The sequence below is a fragment of the Vanellus vanellus genome, assembly GCF_965231255.1.
Source record: "Vanellus vanellus genome assembly, chromosome: 13".
In the NCBI taxonomy this organism is placed as follows: Eukaryota; Metazoa; Chordata; class Aves; order Charadriiformes; family Charadriidae; genus Vanellus; species Vanellus vanellus.
Window position 1 is genome coordinate 5,616,712 of NC_138918.1, and position 17,465 is coordinate 5,634,176.

At 44.7% G+C, this 17,465-nt stretch overlaps 1 protein-coding gene across 1 annotated transcript in view; it reads right to left on the reverse strand.

Annotated features, from left to right (window-relative positions):
* Positions 1-17,465, reverse strand: part of COL23A1 (collagen type XXIII alpha 1 chain) — a gene marked incomplete at its 5' end in the record, with an annotated part of 201,626 nt that overhangs the window by 53,723 nt on the left and 130,438 nt on the right. The window contains one exon of the mRNA XM_082490172.1: positions 3,412-3,456. Within this exon, the coding sequence (XP_082346298.1) occupies positions 3,412-3,456 (45 nt within the window). The remainder of the gene's footprint in view (positions 1-3,411; positions 3,457-17,465) is intronic.

Here is a 17,465-nt window from a genome sequence, read left to right on the forward strand (position 1 = left end):
CATGCGGGTCTCCAAGGCCGTGCTTGTTTTCCGGCTGCATGAGAAACCGCTGACGCTCGTGCGCGGGAAATAAGGAGGACGAGATTTGTGGGCTGGTCCTGCCAGGATGGGATGGAGCTTGGGAGAGGCTGGCGTGGAGGTGGGTGCAGGCATGGCCACCCTGGGAAGGACAGCCTCCCCAAGGAGGCTGCTGGTGTGAATTTCCTGGCCTCGTGATAGCAACAGCAGAATAAATTGGTTTCTAAAAGTCACCTCTTCCATACTGGTAGCATTCCGGTGGCTGTCACTGCAGCGACTCCATCCCTGCGACCAGCTCCAGGACACTCGTGCTGTTCCCTGGTTGGAGCTGCGGAGGCGATTCCCACGGGGCCAGATGGCGGCAAGAGTAAGAAAAATAGGTGGGACGGAGCCGTTTGCCTCAGTCACTCCTTGGTTTGTTTCGGTGGGCAGACGGCAGCAGCAGTGTTCCCCAGGTACCTGGTCTTCGCGTTGGAGGTCAGGCAAGAGATGACAGCGGGGGCGACCATGATGCCACGAGAAGCTCGAGCTGCCGCCGGAGATGGGAAGCACAGGGAAAGGCTGGAGTTTAGCGCAGCCCCCCCTGCCCGCAGGTGCTCGGAGGGGGAGAACTTCTTGCGTTTATGCTTCTCTATAACCAAAATAAACTGAGGCACAGCCCTGGTGGAACCCACCGCCCGCCCGCGGCAGCTCCTGGGGGGAATCAGGAGGCGGCAATGGTGGTTCACTCCCCGCACTTTGGCAAGTGCTTTTTGAAGCACGCGCAGCCAGGCTTGCCCCATTTCCAAACAGTCTAAATAGTTATTTTTTTTTTCCCTAGAAATGGTTTAAAATGAATCTTTTACGGTATGGTGTCTTTCCATGGCAGAGAGTGGTTGTCTAAGTGTGCTTTCAGGATGATGAATTCTTAGTTTAGAGAAACAGGCCTGCTGAATTATTAATTTTTTTTTAAATTATCAATCACAGCAAAAGAAAAAAAAAAGTAAAATTCAGTCGGTTTAAATCAACAAGAGGGCGCGATTGAAAAGGGACAGAATGATCTCTTAAAAGTTTCTCTGCTGCTTTCTAAGAGATATATATTGAAAGTTTCAATATAAATCAGAAAAAGTTTTTCAACATGACCATTTCAACAATTGCCAGATGAAAACATTCCCCTTGGCAGGGCTGAGCCCAGCGCTGAGCCTTCTCTGGCTCTACAGCAGCATTTGCCTGGAGCCTGTAAAGCCGTAGCCACGCAGGGTCCCTGGGGATGGACACTATCGTGCTACGCAAACCAAGTTTTATTCACATTTATCAGCTGTAGCAAAGGAACAGGGACCTGGTTTATGTGTGGTCAGGTTCTCAAACAAATATAGAAATATATATTCAAGCTATCTATGCAAACAAACATCTGGCAGCTCAGCCAAAACCAATATACAGAGGGATGTCTGCTGCCCGCGTTTCCATGTGCCGCGCAGCGCAGCAATCCGCAGGGGCTGCGCGGCATTGGATGGATTGAATTGGTGTGCTCCATCGAGGGCACGCGCGTTTGCGTGCACGTGGGTGTCTGCTGCACTCTCCTCAGTTTTTCTCCACAATTGCAGAAAAGCTCAAAAAAGGTCATAAGTTGTTATTAAGGATTGATTTTTTTTTCCTTTTTTTTTTTTTTTTTTTTAATTTTATAATGCTTGTTTTCCTGCTGGTCTTGCAGCGATTGCCTGGCAGCTTTCCGCTTCATCAGAGGGATGCTCAAGTGGCACTTGAGGACGTGTCACAGCATGAGGGTAAACATCGCTTTTCAGAAGCTCTTGTGTGAAACAGGGAGAAGGGAGCGAAGGGCAAGGGCATGCTCAAGCTCAGCACTACCTCCCAGATTTTTGTACGGGTTAGAGAGACACCTTGGGCAGCGTTTACATAAATGCCTGCATATGAAAACCAAATTAATTGGCTGATCTCTACAGCCAGTGGTTCAGTTCACCTCTTGGTTGAATGCTATACTCCACTAAGGGCTCTAAAGAGCACAGGAATACTTTAAAAAAAAAAAAAAAAAAAAGAATAAGAATCAAAGCTACCTGGTGGCTACTCCCACAGCCCAACCCCTAAGAAAATGGGGATTAATGAAGCTGGCTGGGGTCCATCACCACCCCCATTAGTAAATGCCCCATACTTCAGGAGCAAAAATATCTCAGAAAACACATGATACACCATGAAATACCATCGATGGAAGAGAGAAGCCAAATGCCTGCCTGCCCTTCCATGGAGGTCACTCCACAGCCCATAGCACAAAAACTGTGACTTCCGTTCCCTGGAATTAAAAAAACTGTTTAAAATATTAGTGATCAGCAAGTTGCACTGCCTTTTTTGAAAGCCCAGCTGGGTATTTGCTACAGCAATGGGCAGCAGAGAACAGCCGCCTCGCTACATGAACATCTACCTGGTGCCCATTTGCTCTCTCAACATCCAAAAACCTAAGAGCCGAGGAGCAGAAAATTTCATCTGCTGCTTTCCAACATGTAGAAGCAATTGCAAACTCCACGCGGCTTTCTAGGTACATTCCCGTCTGTTTTCCTTAGAAAGAGCAATGCCAACCGCATCCCTCCCCTCTCCAACAGCACCTCAGACCCAACAGCAGAATGTAAACAGCACTTCTCCCCAGCTGCGGCGGGATCGGTGCTTTCCCATTTCACAAGACGGAGAAAAAAAACCCAACACCAACCCACCAGACACCAAAATGAACAGAGGATGTAATTAAAGTAAACAGTTAGCCCAAATAAAAATTCCCAGTGAGGCCAGTTTGCAGTTTCACCTGGTCCGAGGGCACGCAGAGCAATCAGGGGATGTGCCCAGGACTGGTGGCTGAGGTTTGGTGATCCCCATGCCCGAAATGCAGACACCACCCAGCCCACGCGTGGGACTGGCAGACGACGTGTGGACACGTCCGTCCCTGTGCAGGGAACAGGCCGGTGCCCACCTCCCATCTAGCACGGCCACGCGTTTTCTGCATTTCGGTGCTACTGCACAGTCCCACTTCATCGTTGCATGGGATAATAACGGGTCTGAATGCTACAAGGGAGAAATGGAAGCACTGATAAAATATGCAACATCAGAGGGTGTTTTTGAGGGTTTCTTTGTTTGCTTGTTTTTTCCAGGGTGTTTTTGGGTTGTGGCTTTTTTTTTCCCCCTGTGTGTGTCTTTGGTTGTTTTTTGTTTTTTGTTTTTTTTTTTTTTTTTAGCGTTTTGATTTATTTTTTGGTTTCAATAAAAACCTTCATATCCAGCACACAGGGATGTGGGAAGGCCCCATCCCACAGCCCATCAGATGAAGGTGACCAGTGTCATTATTGACAGGTTCCCATCCAGCCCAATGACCCCCCGGGGCGCCCAGCGACATCGCTGGGGCCAGGCGATGCTTACCGGGTTCCCCGCGCCGGCCGGGCTTCCCCCGCCTCCCCGGAGGACCTGCGGAAAGCAGAGAGCAGAGGGTTAGTGATGCCCCGTGGGCAGCGAATTGGAGAGAGGACCCGCCACATCTCCTTCCCTTCGGATCCAGACTGCCTCGTGTCTTCCCCCCTTTCCCAACTACCAAGAAAACAGTAGGCTGCACATCTTAAATACCACTCTTTTTTCCACGAAGTATACCGTTTTGGTGAAAAAGCCGAGGCCAGGCTCCTGGGAAGCAGGTTTTGAAGTTATTGGTGTTGCCCACGTAGTAAATGGAACCAGATCTTAAGTGCTCCAAAATTCTCGAAAAAGCTTTGCAGAGCGGCCAGCAGTCCTGCGGCTGTTACAGTCTTGCGAACCACAATATTTAAAGTATTAAAATCACATAATGGTTTGGGTTGGAAAGGACCTTGAAGATCATCGAGTTCCAACCCCCCTGCCCTGGGCAGGGACACCTCCCACTAGACCAGGTTGCCCAAGGCCACGTCCAGCCTGGCCTTGAACACCTCCAGGGATGGGGCCTCAACAACCTCTCTGGGCAACCTGGGCCAGTGCCGCACCACCCTCAAAGGGAAAAACCTTCTTCCTAATGTTCAATCTGAACCTGCCCTCTTCCAGTTTAAAGCCGTTCCCCCTCATCCTATCGCTACGTGAACAGAAACCTTTTGCTACAAATCCTTATCTGAGGCAGAAAAAGTTTTTGTGCAGACTGCTATCACGCCCTAAAGCTGATCATCATACATTTATAATTTCAAAGCGTGGTTTCAGGTATAAGACTTGCTTGTCTTCTTACCCTTCTGGCTAACAATGGCTTAGTGATCAATAAAATACCATAAATGACAAAATACCCTTAATGAAGAAAAAAAAAAAAAAAAAAAGGCACTTAAACACTGGTGCAGAACACCGCTCCAGCGCACCTTGAGCGCCCATCGCCCCGACACAGCTGTGACGCTGTCCCCTTCGTGCCGTTAGCTGACGCGCGGCAGCCTCTCGGCTGGAGCCAGGCGTCCCTGCCCGCAACACACACACACACTGCCAGATGGGGACAAAAAGCCACTTTTGTCGCCTCCTGCAGCAGGTCAGCCAGCTCCGGGGGAACGTTTACGGGTGACAGCAGTGTTAATGATGAAAAGCAAGAGCTCACTTTATATCTGAGAAACTACGCTGCTTCCCCTCCTTTCTGCTGATATTTTTTTTTTTTTTTTTTTTTTTAGCTTTAGGGAACAGGATGATAAACAATCATCAAATATTTCTGCCCTCCTATCAAGATTTCCTTCTGAATAAACATTTCTGTGCCCAAACATGTAATTGCATCTCCAGCCATGGCCTGGAGTTTTTCTTTTCAAAGTCAGGATAAACTGTCAAAGTCAGGATAAACTGTCCGGCGCTGCCCCTCCCCAGCGCTGCCCCTCCCCAGCGCATCTGCCCGTCTCCAGCGGATGGCCCCGGCGCGAGCTCCACACCTCCCGCGCTCCTCTCGCCATGGGGATGGCAACTCCAACTCACTATGGGGAAACCCTCCCAAGGGCTTGGTAGAAAGCATCTATCGGAGTTCCTTGAGCAACTTGCTCGCCACTTTCTATGGGGGAGGAAGGAAAAAAAAAAAAAAAAAAAAAAAAAAAAAGGAAAAAAAGCATATTTTTCAGCCTCCCTGAGCACCCAGCGCTCCCCCGGGGTGTGGGGGATGCTCTGAGCACCAGCTTTGCTTAATCCTTCGGCATCCAGAGATGGACTCCTCCTGGATGTGTTTAGTGTGGGGAGACTGGGGAATGATTCTACTTTACCTCTTCTGCTAGCAGGGATGAGAGCGCCCAGCGCTCCTTAGGGAGGAGGAAATGGCCTAATGAAGCTGTAGGAGAGGGAGGCCAAGTTTTTAAATAAGTGACTAATGAGTTGGTAGCGACGCTTTTAGGCAATTTAGAGGAGGGCTGATATTGAAGGGTGAACGCACGGAGCTCCCACGTAAAGCTCAGGCTGGAGCCCTTGAACTGAGAACGTGAGAAAGCTGCGAGAAAACAAAGATCCTCCTTAAAAAGAAATTTAAAACTGATTTTTGGATTTTTTAAAGTGTAAAGGATTTATTAATACTTCATGCCAAAAGGGAAAAATTGACTATTGCCTACACTGGCCCAGGTTGCCCAGAGAGGTAGTAGATGCCCCATCCCTGGAAACATTCCAGATCGGGTCGAAGCTCTGCGCAACCTGATCTAGCTGAAGATGTCCCTGCACATTGCAGGGGGGTTGGACTAAACGGTCTTTAAAGGTCCCTTCCAACCCAAACTATTCTATGATCTTGTCATTCTTTCCTTACAGTCTTCGAGGAAATCTGTAAGATGCGTACAGCACATGAAATTACAAGTATAGCCTGCTTGTAGCAACAGTGAGATAAACCAAAGTTGAGAGAGGAAAAAAAAAATAAAATCCATTCTCATCTGTTTTACTCACTGTTTTTATCTAAAAGCAATTTGGTAAAAAAAAAAAAAAAAAAAAAAAAGCAGTACTTTGGAAACAACATCTAGAATCCTGTTGCCATTCAACAGCTGAATATGGAAACGTCTCTGAGGAGAGAAAATTTTAGCGGGGATTAAAAGGAAGACCATCACACCCAGTACCCAGTTTGGGCAAGACTTGCGAGTCGCAGGGGGATAGCGCGCAGGAGTAACCCGGGAGCTGTCAATGCCATCTGCTACCTCGTCCTGTGCAGACGTGATTAAGCTTATGGTCTGCGCGATTGGAAATGATAATTTTAGCAATTTTTAGGCTATGCTGGGGGGGGGGGGGGGGGGGGGGGGGTGGGGGTGTCAGCTTTGGATACCGCTAAAAGAGCTGGGCATAAAGTGAATCCATATTACACCTCTCATTTCCAACCCTTACAAAGGAGGAGACTACAAAGGAAATTAAGGAGGCCTGGGAATTTGTTTGAAGATAAGTGTTCACTGTAAACTGTTATATAATGAATCCGTCTCCTAAGACCTTGCAGTTTGATGCTTATTCAATATAATTAAGATTTATGTTGCATTAATGTCAATTGGGTAATAGCTGAGCCTTTGCTTCAAACCGTGCCAGCTCCGCTGTATCAGTTCTGGGAGTTCTTTATTTACATTGTTATGAAAGACAGTTTTGGAGAGGAGAATGAATACAAAACACAGAAAAAGTCTATTTTTAAACAACTTGTCACGTTCAAGCTAAACAGCCTTAATCCAGTGCATAATATGCAATTTCTGACAACACCATAAGCTTTCCAGTGAGATGATAGATTTAGTAACCCAAAGACAAAGGAAGAGGATGAAAAATATTGCTATTTGGAAGCATTATGAGGAAGAGCCGATGGGAGTATCTAAAGAATAGCTACTCAGAAACAAGGTAAAAAGTTCACAGTAAATAGACTCAATTGACTTGGCTATTCTGCTGGTAGTAGCCACTCATGTCATCTACTGGGGACGAGTAACTGAAATATTAAAAATCAACAACACTTTACAGTTCATGTAAAATATTGTTAAGAGCCCAAACCAAGTACTTGTCCACAGTGCAGTTAAGTTACCCCTGTTTGAACTAATTTCCCTATTACAAATTGGTAACTGCAAATCAGGCTGCTCAACAAACTCCGTAATCCATCAATACCAGGAAAACAGGTCTATGGCACTACATGTGCTTAACATCTTTTTACCTCTCGTAATTAAACCAAATCTGGTCCTTGACCCGCATTTCCCAGGCTTGGGAGACTATATTGCTGGCTCCTGTTCCTTCAGCTCGATGGGCAAATTGCTGCCCGCCTTACGGTGGGGTTTCATCAGGTAAATCAATGTTTCTCAAGAATAAGGTGAGTTTTAAAAACCAGCAAGAGAGCTCGATACCACAGCCCAGCAAAACCTCACTGAAAATAGCCGATGCTTTCTAAATGTCAAGCCAGCGAAGCACGCTTTTTACCCAAGAACTTGTGGCACCAGGCCTGTGCTGGCTTTTCATTTACACTTCTCCTGTGCATCACCCTTTTCCACTGAGAACATACACAGACACACATTTATGGTTAATCTGTGCCCATCTCTTTCGTCAAGCCACGTGCTGCTGGGGCTCTCAAGGACTTTTTTTGGGGGTACACTGATAGTTGGGAACACCTCTCAAGTAGAAACCTTGGCCAAGTGCAATGAAGACCTCTCTCACTGGACGTCTTTAAATCAGTGGACTTTTTTTGCCTTGCAAGCATGACACAGCGAGCTGATGATGATGTTGTGACCTCTTAATCACAACTGTTGAGCTTACTTTTAGCGCCTTATTTTCTAGATGAACTCGTATCTAACTCATCACGCTCTAACATAGGATTAAGTTTTACACCATTTTGGGGGGTCTACGTGCTCACGTGCTTACACTTTTGTTTGTTTGTTTTCTGAGCTTGAAACGGTATAGATTTTCTTTCCCCTTCTTCCCTTTCAGCATTTTTCAAGTTGCCTTCAATATATCAGTGTTTTTTTTTCAGTTAAAAGTGAGTCAACCAGAAGAATAGCTTGAACAAATTGGTTGGTTCGGCCATTCTCAGAAAAGTGGATTTTTTTTTTTTTAATTTTTTTTTTTTTTTTTTCATATGGCTTCACTTAGAAGGAAGGAGAACTTTGCAGCAGTGTACTGCGGGGTCTGGTATTGAGCACGAGCAAACCACAGCCCCGGTCTAGCTGGCTGTTCCCGCACAAAGGCCAATTTACTTTCTTGTTCCCTGAGGAAAAGGTTTATGGTTCATGGGCAGAAGTCAGATTCTGCGATGCTTGCTCAGCTGATACTCATCAGGCGTTTAAGTCGGGCTGTGGGCTCTGAGACCGCAGATCTAAGATTAAACAGTTTTGGGTCACAACACTTTGCGTGAACCTTTCTGGCTTTGGATTCCAACGGACCCAAAGATTCAAAGCAAATACCAGACACAGATTGGAAACATGCAGCACCTACAGTCTACGGAAGTTTTCCAAATAAAACAAGAAAATATCTAGATTCGTTTCAAATTTGGCCCACGTGCCCCGAAAGCTCTCCGAAATCCTGGGCTACATTTTATGTTAGTAGAAAAGCCACCCAGAAAGCAACCTCGGGTTGTTAGCTGAGAAAAGCTCCTTGCAGTTCAGTACGTGATCCAGTTGCTTTCAAGATACAGAACAAGCAACAAATTTTCCTTCTTATACCTCCCCGCAGCCTTTCTGAGCAGGGATGCACATAAGCATCCTCCTCGCAATGTGTCGGGGAGCCACGCTCAACCTTGGGGAAGAAAACTCCTGCTCCAGAAACCAAACCGGAACATTGCTATTATTATTGGAATAATAAAGGGGCAACATTTAAGGTATGTTTCGGCTAAAGCACTGAAGGTTTACAGCCACAAACTCTCCCTCACCTACAGCTGAGCTAAAATGAGGGGCTCCCAACGAGAGGACGGGATGGAGCGCAGTCTTAAACCCTCCCAACAAGATGCGGCAGAGCAAATCCAAGTCCTGTACATAACATTCACCAGCACCGATGAAACCCCCACACAAGGTATATTAGCTCAAAGTGGCACAACTCTTTGAGACCAGAGGCAAATTTGGGGTGTTCAAGTGTTTTCTGCAATTGTAGCCAATGGAGTACCCTCTTCCCTTGGGCACGTTGCAAAATTAAAAAAAAAAAAACATTCAAGCTCATTCAAAGAGCGAACTGATATATGCACGCATACTGAAACCACTCAAAGTGCTGATTATGCTCCGTTTAAAACATCTGAGATGGTGCCGCTCGCTCAGTACTCTGGATTTCCCTCCCCCCGCCCTTAAATCATTTTTTCTTTTTTTTTTTTCCCCCGACACCCAGAGACAGTTTCTTCAAACAGTCAAGTGCATACAGCTCTTTTGTTTAGTCACCAGGGCACGAAGATAAACTGAATTTGAGATATAAATTAAGAAGTGACTGGAATAAAGCCACAATTGCACTTACATCAAACATGGGATTTTTCCCCTGTTGTTATGGCTGGTCTTACTCGGGCCATTTCCAGATAATACACTGGCACAGCTGCAGCACCGTGCAGGGCAGGAGCAGATGTACGCAGTATACCCCCCTCTATTTTTAAAACAAGAGGATGCATATTTTGGCAGCTGTGGGGGCTGCTATAGGCAAGGTAGAAAGGTTTCCACGGCAGATTTCAGTTTCCCACATCTGCACTGAGGCAGCTGCTTCAGTACGAGTCCTGGACTGAGATGGTAACTTTGAAAGTCTTTCAGAAAGTGAGCATTTATGTACAAACACGCACACGTATTCAGTTTCGCGTTTCTTCATGAGAACAGCGACCAGCTCTGTGCATCACACCCATATGCTCCTACACACTTAAAACACCTAGAAAGGTTAAAAAACCGTAAGTCACAGTCTCTTCTTTTCACAGACTTACTGGTTAGGCAAGTCAGGCACAGGTTCCTCAATATGAATATTGAAAATGGACACGGACTGCTTTTTCCGCTATGGGCACAAGCTCAAAAACTGCGTAGTGGTAGAGCTGGGGAACAGAAGTGATGGCAAACTCACATGGGAATCCTCCGGTAACATTTGTCTGAAATTCATCACCCTTATAGTTTCTTCAGCACTAGATAACTTAAAGCATCACTGCCTGGAACTGACGAGCAGACGGATACCCTCAAGATCTGCTTTCTGAGAAAGCGTTTGCAAATTAGGCTTTTTCCTGCTCAAATAATTGCTAACACAAAGCCACCGCCAGGAAGAAGCAAGAAGTCACCAGCGAGCAAGTTGCACGGAGTTATTCGGCAGATGGAGACGAGCACTGCTGTGCTTCAGTCCCTAAATTCGCCCCTGCCAACCACCGGCCTGTTTACAAACACAGGGAACGTACGCACATGTTGGGAGCGCCCCTACAGCATGAGATAGCTGCCTATTTCTTGCTGAAACGAGATAATTTTCTTTTTTTTCCCCCCCCACGAACTGCAAGACACTTTTATAAGGTAAGCAAGATAATGAAGCACTTATTGCTTCCTTTGGTTTTCAGTTACAATCTCGCATTTAAACAAGTTTGACGTGTTGGATTGCAAAATCTCTCGTGAAACATTCAGATCTGACACAAAGTACTTGGGGTTTGATGGATTGCATTTTTGGAGCGCGGAAGTGCTCAAAAGCTAATGCGCATTATCTACAATCAGAATTAGCCATTCCAGAGCCAGGATCCCACAGCAAAAAATTAAAATATTGTCATTTTCAATATGGAAAAATTGCAAGAGAAGAGAAACCAGCGAGTCAAGACTTTGAGAGCAGCTAAATAATGTGATTTCTTGTATATCTAGAAAAGATCCCAGTCACTATAGAGAAGTGTACACATTAGAGACCTTAGGCAAACAATCACATACTTTGTAGTTAAATGTTATTCTTGCACGAACACATTTGCGGACATAGTCTATGGTTAATGCCCATTTTGGCAGGATTTTCCACTCTCTTTGTTTCTCAGCTTCCTAAAAAGGAGAGCACAAGCTGCCATGTGCAAACCATAAAGCCTCCGAGGGACGGGGCCAAGCCCATCCTAAGAGCAAGCCCACAACCAGCACGCTAATATCACCAACAGATTTCGCTTCCATGTTACAAATCAAGTTTAACATAAAAAAATCAAAGTTGGATGAGTTTCGAAACTCATCCAACACCGCACTATTACATGTCACAATTTCAGCATCTTTAAAGAAAAAAAAAAAAAAAGCTGTTAAATTCTTCCTCCTGTGCTCTTCAAAAGAAAGATTTTCCTCCTGTTTAATCCTCTCTCGCCCCAAGTTTTCTGCATGCAGAAGGCATTTCTTCCCTCCTCTTTAAGAACTACCTTGTTTTCTACATGTCGCCCCATGTGTGACATCGTATTTATAAGGAGAGAAGATCAGGAATAGCCTGTCAAACAGAGATGAAGTCAGCTTCTGGAGCTGTTTCTATTTCCATTATCTGCGTTAACCCCGGACCAGAGCTCCACGATGCCATACGCTTCAAAAGACAGAGCAAGAGCACATCTTAGTGAAACACAAAACCCACACAGCAAAATCCCTTCCATGTGGGATGTATATGAGGAGAAAGTGCCAGAGCTAGGGATATTTTCTTCTACATGATAGCACCAGCAAGCCACCGCCAGCGCACGCTCGTCCCAGCACATACTGCAGATCGAGGGAAACCACAGAATACATCATCAGGGATTGAAGTTTTGCTCCGAATCAACTACAGCAGCCGTTTGGTGTTTGTGTGCTCCCGGCCAAGGTTCAGCATCAACAAACAACAACTGATTTTGAAAACCTAATGGTATTACGTTGGTTTAGCTTCCAAAAAGCCTGCAGTCCCCGCTAATCCAACCAGGCGATGAGGAACAAGCTAGCATTGATGAAACCTTGTAAAACGTAAGTAAAAGCTGTAGAAAACAAAACAAAAAATATCGTTATATTGCAATGACAGCAGTGTCACACAAATAAACGTCTGTAAACTCCAGACACACTAACAAAGCTGGCTGTTTCAAAATAATTTTACCCAACATAAAATACTCAGTGAAACTACCACACTGCCTTCAACAGAGTTAAGTGATGGAAGATGGACACGGGTGATCCTTCTCCCAAACACCCCAAACGAAAGTGATGTGTGAAACCAATACTGCCCTTAATCATCCTACAAGCACGCCATCTAAAATAATAGACCATCTGCAAACAGCCAGTTGCTGACGCAAGAAAAAAAAAAAGAAAAAAGAGAAAATGAAGGTCTCTCTGGCGTACAGTGACCCTTCTCTTGGCGTAGCCGTCTAAGGGGCTCCTTGAGCAGGGATGGGGCATACGGCTTCAGGACACCGCATCTCACCCAGCACCGTGCGGGATCCAGAAGCGCGGACACGTGCGGTCATCTCTGAAACCAAGCAGCCGCGGCCCATGGTTTCGGGAGAGGATTTTGCAAGATGAACTACGTTGCAGCACAGACCGATACCTTCCATGATTACTTGACTGCCTGTTATTCAATTCACTGTTTGTGCCAGTCGCAACACACACAAGATATACGATCTCTTTGATGACGTGATTTAAAGGAGACATGATTCAGCCATCAGGAACTCCACTCTCCCAGCAAATGTGTCAGTGGAACAATGCTGGGAGAGGTACTCTGAGCAATGCCGTTAAAATGCCGCTCAGCACACAGGAAAGGTCTATTCTTAACATTATTGTGACCTTGCAGAGACTGGGATTTGGCTGAGGACAGCGACGACAGATGCAAAATGATGCTGTTCACTCCCAGGAAAACATCTTCTAACTGCCCACTGGTGGGATGGAAAAGCAACCAGAAGAAACATAGGTACTACACCACATGAATTGAGTGGATGATTTAGCACTATCAGGAGACAGACCAGGGGAATTCAGGAAATTTTCCCATTTTCTTTGTGCACAAGTGTTTATAGTGTACTTATCACATCAATCCACCGAAGCTCTTTAAACCTGTAGTTGCTTCTTAGGTAGAAAAAAATCTCAGTAACAATGTAAACTTCTAAATACAATACATACATGTTTCAAAAGTCCTCATTTTCAGTTTCCATTAAAGTAAACCATTTTTAGAATGAGTATGTAAATGCTCTGTTTTGGCCTGTGACAAATAAGGCTGGGGTCACTCCGAGATTTCTCTGGGTACCGGCTAAGGCACTCACCACCATGGGAGAAAGACATGACACGGCTTGGCCACAGGGTTTTTCTCTTCCCTTCTCCTAATGCATTTGCAATAAATCTTACAGGAACTTAAGCTCTAACTGTACATTTACAGCACAATTCAGATATTTTTGAAATTAAAACCTTTTGTGATAGCGCAAGCGCATAACAGTGTATTTGGGAGGTATAGCCCATGCCTACCAGGGTTGTAGGAAGTATTCTACCTTTTCCATAGCTAGGGAAGTTCCCGTCTTGGTTAATTTGACATTTTCTTCACAAAGTGTAAAAATAGTTGGTCTAAGTTTAAACACCGATGGGCCACAATATTTTTTTTAGTTATTTTAAACTTTCTCTCCATCCTCTCAATAATATACAAATGTGGTCATACGGAGGAGGAATCAGACACTGAAAAGCAGCTGCCCCACACCTATTAGCTTCTGGGTATCTCCTGTATTTAGCAGCATTCAAAGTCCATCGATACCTTTACTTAAGTCATTTGGGGATATTAACACCTGCCTTGTCCCAAATTAAGCTCTTCCCTGAGGACTGGGGAAGCTTTGATGCCAACAGGCTTAATCAGGGCTAACGTTCCACACCAACGCTCAGCTCTGGAGGAGGGTCTCGAGTTTGGGTCACGGTGGTCTCCGGCAGCCCTTGGGAAGAGGTATCACGCAGCAGTGACCCAGGGAAAGCCTGGAGAGCAGCTGATGAAGAGCACAGCAAAAGAAGTAGGAGAAAAGGAATGAGAATAGAAGATCTGAGGAAAAAAGAACAAAATAAATCAAAAGCCAATTATATTAATGGCCAAAAGAAGAGTCTTCAGGTATATTAAAATATGCCGTACATCATGCTGGACTAGCCTTGCAAGGAGGTATTTTCCTACTTGAGATATCCTAGAGGACTGGAGGTGAGAAGTAGAATCTCAACCCCATGGAGGCTTCCACATCAGGGTTGAAATTATAATGGAAAAAAATGTCAAATAAAATGATTTCACTCCCAGAGCAGCAGAAACAATGTACTTTGTTCTCACAAATTGGGACCAGGTAGGTTGGCACAAGGTCTTTGGCAAAGAAACAATTTAGCCTCAAATTTGAGACCAGAGCAATAGCATTAGATCACTTACTCAGACTTAAGTTGTGAGCAGCTGTTTGGCTTTTATTTCACACAAAAGCTTACACTGTAAAAGGAATTCCTGGCCCGTATTCAAATGCTATATTTGCTCGTAAGCAGTGTTTCTCATTTTAGTCCTGATAATGCAATGAAATCAGTTATGAAAAATTTTTACAGAAGAGATACAGAGGAAAAGAAAAGTATTTATTTTTTAAAGACTTTGAGCTTGTTGTGTGTTGAAACGCAATATGAGACCGTGAGTTTTTACCACATGGAAGATTTAATCACCGAGCTTCTCCTCTTTTTAACTGAGCATATAATTAAAGGTACAATCGTCTTCTCTCCCTGACGACCCTGGGCAAACACCAGATTTGCTGTGTGTAAACAGTTTGCTTTCCCACCCATCTGAGATCCTTCCAACAAAGGAATATGTGAGCTTTTATGGAAAATATAGTTTCCATTATAGAGACAGAACCAGCACGTGCTACGGTCATATTCACTCCTTAGAAAGAATATGGCGTTTCCTATAGCAAGTGTGAATGATCAAAACAATATAACCCTTTTTACTGCCGTGTATCTGACCTACATCGCACGGCTTCCAGCAGAAATACGCTGAGGCAGTCGCAGTTAAAATTGCCAGCTAAGTCTAAACAGCCTCACTTAAGAGCTCTGATAAATAAAAGCAATGAATGACTAACTTAAGAGCAGCATTTGTGTCTCCATTTAAAGAATTAGGCTTCCAGCCATAACACTAACGCGTGCCAAGTCTGAATCCAATTAACAAGCGGGAGCACGATGGCTAAAATGAAGGTATTGATAAAAAAATATAAATAATAAAATCGTAGAATAAAATCAAAGAGCACCAGCACTTTCAGGCTGGACAAAGGCAACAATTGCATAAGCCTCTGGGCAACCCCGTGAAAAGGCCACCCCAGAGATTAATTACAACTGCCATCAGAAGGAAAGACAACTCAACCCTAAGGTACCCGGCCACAGAGACTCGCCATGTCCCTTTGCGGTGACCAGGCTGCAGAGATCTGAGCTGGGGTGAAGGAGAGCTCGCTCCAAGCTGGAAGCGTGGACGCTAAGTATACGGTTAGCATTGAGACGGAGTATAAAACAGCTGCAGGAAGACCAGGGGGGAGGGGAAAGGTATATCGGCACGTATAAAAACATAGTTGAGATACCAGAAAGCATGCTGACATTCCTTTGGCACACGCCGTGCCTCGGAGGTGGTTGGCACAAGGTGGGGAACAGGCGCAATTAATGAAATGGCACGAGCCAACGCTCACAAAAGCTGCAAAGGCAAACTCTGTTATTGCCCCTTTCCACCATTGCTTTGGGCCTGTTCTGGCCCAGAATGAAGTGGCAATGGTTGTTTTTATTCGAGTGCAAAGAGGGGATGATCTATTGCTCGCACATCTGGGGAATGTTTCGGTAACAACTTCATTTTCGACCAAAGTCTTCTCCCGGGCCAACGCGTTGCACCGAGCTGCTTCCAAGCGCGCGGCTCAGCCGACGGCTTTCCAAGAGGCGAGGTACACTGCGGAGCTCTGCAAGCGCACGTTAAATTTATGAATTACCAAAATTACCACCATGATTTGTTTAACCATGTTCATTTGCTTACTCAATGCATCTTACTTGATGGATGAACAGTTTGTTTTATTTGGCTGCTTCAGGATCACTAGTCTCGCAAACAGCTCAAAAAGCCATAATGAAGTAACTGACTTTGCTCAGCTGCTTCTTCCAGATGCCTAATTTGTTACCAAACAGCCAAATGGATCTTCCAGAGGTACTTCGATCAGTTTCAGCCCCAAAGTTTCAATTGCCTATAAAGCAATAAGTCTATAAATCTTTTAACAGCTAAATGCATTCTCTTTCCCTATTTTAAAGTTTTATTTTTTTTTTTTTTTTTTTTTTTTAAAAAAGCAGGATCGATAGGAGAGAAAGGCAGCTCTGTGGGAGATGCAGTGTTTTATTATCAATTTTTTTAATAGTGAAAAGCATCTTAAAGATCAAACAGGAAATTTAAGTTATTTCTGAAAACCCTGAAGGTGCAACTTTTTACCTCCAGTTCCTTGAATTCCTATCATCCATGCACTTTACAGATCAGCTAAACAAATGCTGGATTGCCAGTTTAACTTACCAAACGATATCCAGGAAAGGTTCAAAGGTTTAGCGGAGATGAGGTATTGTTGTTCTTTAAACATTGAGATAAGATGAAAAGAAAGAGGCAATTATTCCGAGCAAAGCTATCCAATATGTTACTAAGTTTGGATACTACCATCAGTTTCCACTTGTATTTTCAAGTCTCCAAGTTTGAGAAAACACGGGGCAAAATATGGTGGAAGCAGGAAACCAGGCCAGAGAAATAAGAAAGGGAAACACACAAAGCATCTGACTCTCTTTGGTGTTCGGGACAAGTGCAGTGGTGGGATCGCGTGGACTGAAGCGGCAGAGACGGGGCTGCGAGCAAGATGGTGTGTCCATGTGCCACAGTAAAGGACCAAAGATTTGCAAAACAGAATCAACACGTAAGACTTCACTTCCCAACTATATCAGTTTGAGGCCCCATTGAACCATTTTATCATTTTATGACCCTTTTTGTCCACAGACCACTGTTTTCCCAATCGCATGCCTCAGGTGCTGCACGAAGACTTTTCCTAACTCTCTAAGTCTACCTTGTTCTTGAAAGGCAGCAAAGAAAGGCAGGTCTCTCCCCAAAGGAGGGCAGCGGGGTTGGCCTTCATCTTTCATTGATTAACAGATGATGCCTATTGCCTCATCTTGCCAAGCTTTTAACTAAAATCAGACATGGATTTAAAGACGCAACACAATAAGGCGAATCCTGCTTTCAATTTTGCTTTCTGGATTCCAGGATACGCTTTTAAACTATTGATATACTGGATGTAATTTCACTTGAGGATCTCGGAGGACTTCAAGTAGAAATCTTGAGAGTCCTGCATGAATATAGATATATAGCTGCCTAATTCTGAAATGGAGATAAATGAAGCCTTCGGAAGGGTAGTTAACCACGTATAAAAGTGTAACGGATGGAAATTAAACACTGAAAGCAGAGGGGGGGGAAAAAAAAAAAAAAAAAAAAAAATCTATATTCCAGTTTCCCTCTCTGGGCTACCACCCTCCAAACCGTGATCCACAAAAGCCACAATGAAGAGCCGTAAGCTGGTCTGGGTTTCATTAGCTGCGTTCACAATGTCTTCAGGTACATCCATCCGTATCCTGGAAAAGTCCTGCACGCTGGTAACAGCCTAC